The 7,643-nt window shown below is 37.8% G+C and overlaps 1 protein-coding gene across 1 annotated transcript in view; it reads left to right on the forward strand.

The window, feature by feature from the left end:
• Positions 1 to 7,643, forward strand: part of FBXW2 (F-box and WD repeat domain containing 2) — a 33,169-nt gene that overhangs the window by 7,884 nt on the left and 17,642 nt on the right. The window contains exons 2-4 of the mRNA XM_006890694.1: positions 4,532 to 4,736; positions 5,558 to 5,569; positions 6,982 to 7,002. Of these exons, the coding sequence (XP_006890756.1) occupies positions 4,532 to 4,736; positions 5,558 to 5,569; positions 6,982 to 7,002 (238 nt within the window). The remainder of the gene's footprint in view (positions 1 to 4,531; positions 4,737 to 5,557; positions 5,570 to 6,981; positions 7,003 to 7,643) is intronic.

Here is a 7,643-nt window from a genome sequence, read left to right on the forward strand (position 1 = left end):
TGCGATTGGCACAGGATAGAGCAGGGTTTAGGGCTGTTGTACATAGGGTCGCTGTGAGTCGCAAACGACTCGACGGGACATAGCAACAACATGATTGCTTAAATAAAAAATTTGGAGACCTCTGGTGTATACTGTTTTATTTTTGCTGGGGCCTAGTTAACAGAAACATTTTTTATTTCTCAGAGTAGTGCATTTTTATTTTTTTATATTATTTTTATTTATTTCTTTGTCCCTCCCTTCTCTCTCTCCTAGCCCACCCTACTATGACTCCATGTCCCAGATTGTTGTCATGCATATAATGCTTAATCATACATTCCTTTTGGTGCAGTATTCATTTTCTATCCACCCCTTTCCCATTCTCTGCCCAAATCGCCCCTCCTCACTGTCCTGTTTTATAATAGCGATGTTATGCACTGTTTGTACTTTTGTGACTGAGATATTTCACTCACATAATGTCTTCCAGGCTCCCTCATGTTGTGTAATGTTTTATGAGTTCATTGTTTTTCTGTGCTGCATAATATTCCATTGTGTGAACGGACCACAGTTTTTCTATTCATTCATTTGTGGGCATTTGGATTGCTTCCATGTCTTTGCCATTGTGAATAATGGAGCAATAAACATGGGTGTGGATACATCTGTTTGAGTCATGGCTCTGGTTTCTTTAGGGTATATTCCTAGTAGTGGAATTGCTGGGTCAAATGGTATGTCTATTTCCAACTTGTTCAGAAAGCTCCAGATGGCCTTCCATAGTGGTTGTACTATTTTACACTTCCACCAACAGGGAGTAAAAGTTCCAATGTCTCCACAACCTTGCCAGCATTTATTGTTACTGTCCTGTTGAATTTTGTTGTATTGCTGGGGAGAAACTTTAAGCTATGAAATGCTTTCTTTAAACAATTCTATATCCTGCTTTTAATATTATTGTCTACTACCTAGGTGGAACTGACAGCTGACTCTGCAGCAGGCTTTTGGAGGCAGTTAATCACACAAGAGATTACCCATCTTTTTTCTCCTGTGGAACAGCTAATGGATTCAAATCCTGTGCCTTTAGAAATAGTTATTTTTAATATCCTCAAAACTTAATGCTGCAGTGTGGATTGCCATTTATAATGGGAGGAAATTGCCCATATTTTAAGCTTAGAGCTGCTAGTAGTGAGGAACTACCAGAGACTCATAGCTTTTTGATTAGTAGTACAACATGCTATTGACTATTATACCAGAACTCCAAAGACTGATGTAGTTGAGGAGTCAGCCATGCCTTAGGTCTATTTCTAGGTTGGCCAAGATTGTGATAGTGCTTCAGCTGAAATGTTGATTTTGTTGTTTTGGGTTTTTTTTATTTTATGTTTTCCTGTGACCTTTTGTATTGCTCACCACTGAGTATTGCCAGTTTCTTCTCAGACTAAGTGCTAAAACAGTAGCTAGACCTGACCATGAAGTTCTGTAAATCTTTTAAGTGAATGAATGAGATCCAGATGAATACTGGCAATAAATCAGAATCAAGCTCAGACCTAAAATGACTTCCCCTCCTTTAGTTCCTTAAGAATAAATTTGATAGCATGCTCAAACTGAAAAAGGACCCAAAAGATGCTTGAAATCTGCTCTGTTCAGTCTGGTAGCCACTGGTCATGTGTGGTGTTTTGAGATTTTATAGTGTGAAGTGTAAAATGGTGCCAGATTTCAAAACTTGAGTCTGGCTGTCTAGTGGCTAAGGAGTTACACTGCCAACCCAAAAGCTGGTGGTTCCAATCTGCTAGTTGCTCAGAGGAAGAAAAATGGGCACTCTTCTCCCCTGCAATTTGCAGCTTCTGAAAAGTAGTTAAAGGGTCAACTGTGAGTTGATTCCAACTCAATGGCAATTTATTTGTGTTCAGAGTACAAAAGAAAGTAAAATGTCTTGTTAATAAGTATTTGTTAATTACATGTTTTAAGTAATAACTTTGGCATGCTCAATTGAAAAATTATTTTCACGTGTTATTTTTTTTTTTACTGTGACTATATTTTGGAAAAATTACTTCGGCTTCTGTTAAATTTCTATTAAACAGTGCTATTCTAAACTTGAGTGATTTTTGGTTTGTTTTTAAAAATTTTTTTTATTATTATTTATTGTATGTGTACCATTAAATCGGATCTGACTGGTACAGGAGGAGATTGTACCTCCTTCTCCAGCAGAGCATCTAATAGATTCGAACCACGCACCTCTGGATACTCTAGTGATTTTTAAAATATAGTTAATGCATTAGAATTAATGTGGCAAGCTTTTAAGATTATTGAACCCCACAGCAGATAATATAAGGAGCTCTGATGGCACTGTGGTTGAAGTACTTAGTTGCTAACTGAAAAAGGGTGGTGCTAGCTGCTGTGCAGGAATAATTGTGGCATTTTGCTTCCATAAAGATTTTGACTTCAGAAGCCCTATTGCTGCAGTTCTGTGCTGTCTGTCCTATGGGATCACTCTGAGTGAAATAGCAGTGGGCTTGGTTTGGGTTTAGCGAAAAAGGACGTTGCAGACAAGTAATGTGATGTTACTAGGACAGATCAGTCCCAGGGGAAAGACATCACATTTGGTAAATTAGAGGGTCCGTGAAAAAGACGACAGTGAGGCTTGTCAAGATGGCACTGGATCAGGCATTGTTTTTGTTCTATTGTAAGTGTGGTTGCTGAGGATTGGAGCTGACTCAGTGGCACCCAACAACGGTGTAGGGTGTAATTCAGAGTAAAAGCTTGAATTAGTAGACTTGAGTTGTTTTCATCTTCCTATCTTTATGAGCTTGATTAAGACCTGTCTGATCCTCAGTTATTCTGTAAAACAGAAAATATATCTAACAATAAAGGATCTTTTTGAGAATTAAATATTACACATGTACTTGAGAGTGTGTGCATGCGTGCATGTATATGTATGCTTATCTTGTGACTGATAACATAGATTAGGCTCAATAACTTCAGTGAATCTTTTCCTTAAATAAAAATATTAATAGAAGGTGACTCATAAGTTTTAAGTCAACCAGACTTGGTTATAAATAAATATTAGAGTAATTGTTTTTGCAGGTAAGCTAACAAACGTTTCCATAAAAACTCTAGCTTCTTTTCCTTCACTTTCACAAAATCCAAGTCAGAATATACTCAATGGCAGGCATTATGAATTAGATATTCTGAATCCACAACTCTGAAGTAGACTCTAACATGAATGTTTTGATAAAGTTCTGTGATGATTCTGATGTCTCATATGCCTGTCAAAACTCACCCCTCATTTTATAGAAAGGAACTTGAGTTCCTTTTCTAGAAAGGGAAACTAGTAAAGTGACACCAAACCCAGTCTTCATTTTAATATACTGTTAAAAGGTTTGCTTTGCTTGAGTTAAAATTCATGTTGTCCTGTGTTCATAATGGTCCCCCACCCCCCGAGTTCTGAATCATTGGCACTTGAGTTGTTATTAAAGGTAAGATTCTTAGTGACTATTCATTTTGGTTTTTTGAAAATGGATTATATCTTACTTTCTGATACTATTTCTTTATAATGACTATTATTTTTTTTCCTTAAAATGATTTCTTCCCCCTCCCACTTTTGTTATTAGTTTAGTATTCTAAGGGTAAAGTGTGAGATGTGAGTTAATATTAAGATTTTAAATTGAGCAGATCTGGAATTGTCACCATTGGTATAATATTTTTACTGAAGTCAAGGGGGGAAATCCCTCTATTTACAGTATTCACTTTTCTATATAAATTGTACTCATTCTTTGGAGCTCATCTTCCAGACCTCCCCAAGCTCCTTCCTAATACCTCTGGGCAGAGTTCAACATTCCCCTAGGTAGTTCCCCAGGGAGAGGCAAACATTTATCTTTCTAGACTCCTACTTCTATCACCCTTAGACTAAGCTTCTTGCAAGGCCAATGTTTCAACAACGGGGAGGGGGGCGAATAGGCCAGTGCTTCTATAAAGATTTATAAAGAATTCTTTGATGAGTAATTGTGAATGTCTAGGAATAGTAACTATATCCCTGGTGGTCTATGACATTATCTCATATACTTCATGATGGCTCAAGAAATTGGCAGTTAGTTTGTGTAGAAATTGAGCTGTGATCATTATCTTTTGGGTTGCCTTGCCAGTGGAATATATTTCAGCAGGCAGCTCTACCTGCTTACTATTTAGTTTTCTCTTATTTGATCAGGATTATTGGGCAGTGCATTATGGTGCAAGGGTGATTACCATTGTAAGTAATCTCCATTCATTTCAAGCTCAAATCAAGGAGCTTAGGATATTGAAAGACTTTTGAAATTTTGTCTGTGGAAGTTCCAAGGAGTAGTCTAAGAAAAACAACTGAACCAGCAGCTTAGGTCCCAGTGACATTGACAACACTTTGATGACCCTGAGCAAATCATGTCATCCTCTCCATCCTTTGCTTTCTCAGTTAAAAAGTGAGAGTGCTGGAGCTGGTGACTGTTGAGTTCCTAAAGAACATCATGGGTTTGTGACTTGCTTGCTTCTTAAGTATGCTTGTTTTCTTATTAACATTCTTACTTTTCTCTTGAAGGGTCTGATGACTTGTCTGCAAAGCTGTGGGATGTGAGCACAGGGCAGTGCATTTATGGTATCCAGACTCACACTTGTGCAGCGGTAAAGTTTGATGAGCAGAAGCTTGTGACAGGCTCCTTTGACAACACCGTGGCCTGCTGGGAATGGAGCTCCGGAGCCAAGACCCAGCACTTCAGGGGACACACAGGGGCGGGTGGGTTGCAGTTTTTCAAGACATTTTATGATTACTCTGGTCTTACTTTTTTAAAGTCAAAAGCTAGAAATGAGATCTTTTTTTCAATTATTTATTTAACTTGCTTCCTCCTCCTTCCCTCCCAGTTTTCCATCACTGTAGTTATTTCCTCTTATTTGAGTTATTCTCATTTGGAATTTTTAACCTAGTTTTGCTTTCTTTGAGCCCATTTAAAAATTTTTCCATGATCATTTTACCAAAGGCAGCTCTGGTATGTAGGAATTGTGCTGCTAATCTCAGGGTCAGGCCTGTCTACTGGTTCAGATACATTAGCAGCTCCACAGGATAAAGATGAGCAGGCTCCTGTGTGATTTACTCACAGGGTCAGTGATTTATACACAGAAAACCCATAGAAGGTCAGCTATGAATTGGTTCTGATTCTGACTCAGCAACAATGAATTTGTGTTCGATGTTGAAGGGACGATTCTCCCTCTGTCTTGTTTTATTTATAACCTGACTGGACTGGCATAGTGTCTTTGCTTCTGTCTAAGATTCTTTACCTACAAATTGAATAAGGTATGTATTTGGAAATTTAGTCTACATTATTGAATTAGGTTTGAAAAGCCTTTGGAGCAATACTGCTTGCTAGATTTTGTAGTTTGCACTGATATATCTAATTGAAGCTTGATGAACAATTGATTAAGATAAGCAGTGCCTGGAGATACAAGTAAAGAAAGATGTTTGGCTGCTTCATAATAAAAAATATAGCAGCATTTTCCTGAAATCTGGTCATTTGAGTATAGGCTTGGTAGCTGAGCTTCTCCCCTTTTTATGTGGTAGACCTTTGTGTAGAAATTATAATGAGCAATTTCCTAGCATTTTGATACACTAGTTCCTTTCTTTCTGTGCCCACTTACCCACTGTTTTAGCACCTGAAAGTCAGTCTGTGTTCCTAGGTTTTTAATTTTATGCACTCTGGACTCCCTAAACAGTTTGGGTTCCTCTGTTTTAAGCTACCTTGTAACCTGTATTTCTGTCCGAACAGTCATTATACAAGTAAGTGTGATACCAGCCTGTAAATTCATAAGGACAGGAATCTTGCCTGTCTTTACACATCCTTATGTCCATGCCCTTCACATGGTACTGAGTCAGTTTTTTTAAATACAGCCTAGCTGTTCTGTGGCTAAAAAATCCCCCCCAATTTTATTTTCCTATACATTTTCTTTAATCTCTGCTCTCTGCCACTACTTAATTTTAGAGAATAGCATTGCAAGATAATATGACTAAGCATGTTGTTGTGTGCTCTCAAGTTGGAACCGACCCATAGCTGATCCTCCAGCAGGTTTTCAGAGGCAGTAAATTGCATGGAGATTGTCCAACCTTCTCCCATGGAGCAGTTGGTGGATTCGAACCATATGCCTTTGCGATTTTAGTGTAAATTCTTAATACTAGGCCATCAGAGTTCCCTGTGACTAACCATGGAACTTATATATTAAACTCAGTATAACATCTCTAAATATTTGCCAAGATAGAATTTTTTTCCAGGTGGTATTATAACTGATCAAATTTGAGAATTGCTCTATAAACATTCTAGCTGTTCCATGTACATTGGCTTTTCCTAATTCCCTGTCATTGATGTCCCCTCTTTTTGCACTACTCTTTTTCTTTTCTTGGTAAACTAATCCTTCAGGGCCAATCTTGTAAATTGCCTCTCTGAAGTCCTCCCTGATATCCCTGGGAAGAGTTACTTATTCTTGTTGGTGTTTTCCTAGCAAGAGGTAAACATTTTGTCTTTTCGGCATCTTCTCATCATCACCCCATGCTAGCCCTTTGATAGTTATACCTATGCCTTCATGTCTAAAACACCAGTGTTCCCTTAAAACAAGGCAGATGTTTAATAACAACTGTTTGAACACTCCTTATGCTTTAGTTATTATTTCAGATGCAGAAGATACAGCAATGAAGAAGCTCAAACACTTTTTGGAATGAATGGATTAGTCTGATCCATATTTTTGTTTCTCTTTTAATTGGTCTTTCTTGAGTCTAGTTGCATTTTGCAACTTACTTTCTTTACATTTTGTCACACTGAAATGGATATTCTAAGTCTATGTAGAACTAAATGTATCCCACCCCCAGATACATTTTATAGTGTCTATGAGAACATTTCTGAGAAGAAAGGCCATTATCTTTAGCATTGTTTTTATCATTTACTCTGAGGCTAGCACAAATATAAGAGACTGTGTTACGATTTGCAACCTTAGAATAGTAAGCTGTAGCAAACAACAAATACTGGTGAGGTTGTGGAGAAACTGGAACCCTTATTCACTGTTGGTGGGAGTGTAAAATGGTGCAACCACTATGGAAAATAATATGGCACTTTCTCAGAAAGTTGGAAATAGAAATACCATTTGACCCAGCAGTTCCACTACTGGGAATATACCCTAAAGAAACCAGAACAGATAGGTGTACACCATGTTTATTGCTGCTTTGTTCACAATAGCAAAGAGTTGGAAACAACCTAAGTGCCCATTAACAAACGAATGGATAGAGAAGCTCTGGTATATTCACACAATGGAATACAATGCTGCATTGAAAAACAAGGAACTTATTATGAAATATTATATAAAATAGGTGACCCTGGAGGACGTTATACTAAGTGAAGTATCTCAGTCACAAAAGGACGAATACTGCATAGTGCCACTGTTGTAAAAGGGGACTGACATAAGGGTTGTGGGGGAAGACTAAGAAAGATGGGATAAACTATGTATACGCATTGAAACACATGAGGGAGAGAACTATTTAAAAGGGATATATGATTAGGTATTATTGTCATGACAGGAGTCCAAAACAAAGGCTGCATATTGGAGTGGACTTGGGGGGAGGGATTGTATAACAATGAAAGACTTTTACTTTTCAAAGAGCAAACTGGGGGGTGGAG

This window comes from Elephantulus edwardii, unplaced genomic scaffold (assembly GCF_000299155.1).
Source record: "Elephantulus edwardii isolate Elephantulus edwardi_28Jun2011 unplaced genomic scaffold, EleEdw1.0 scaffold00092, whole genome shotgun sequence".
Classification (NCBI taxonomy): Eukaryota; Metazoa; Chordata; class Mammalia; order Macroscelidea; family Macroscelididae; genus Elephantulus; species Elephantulus edwardii.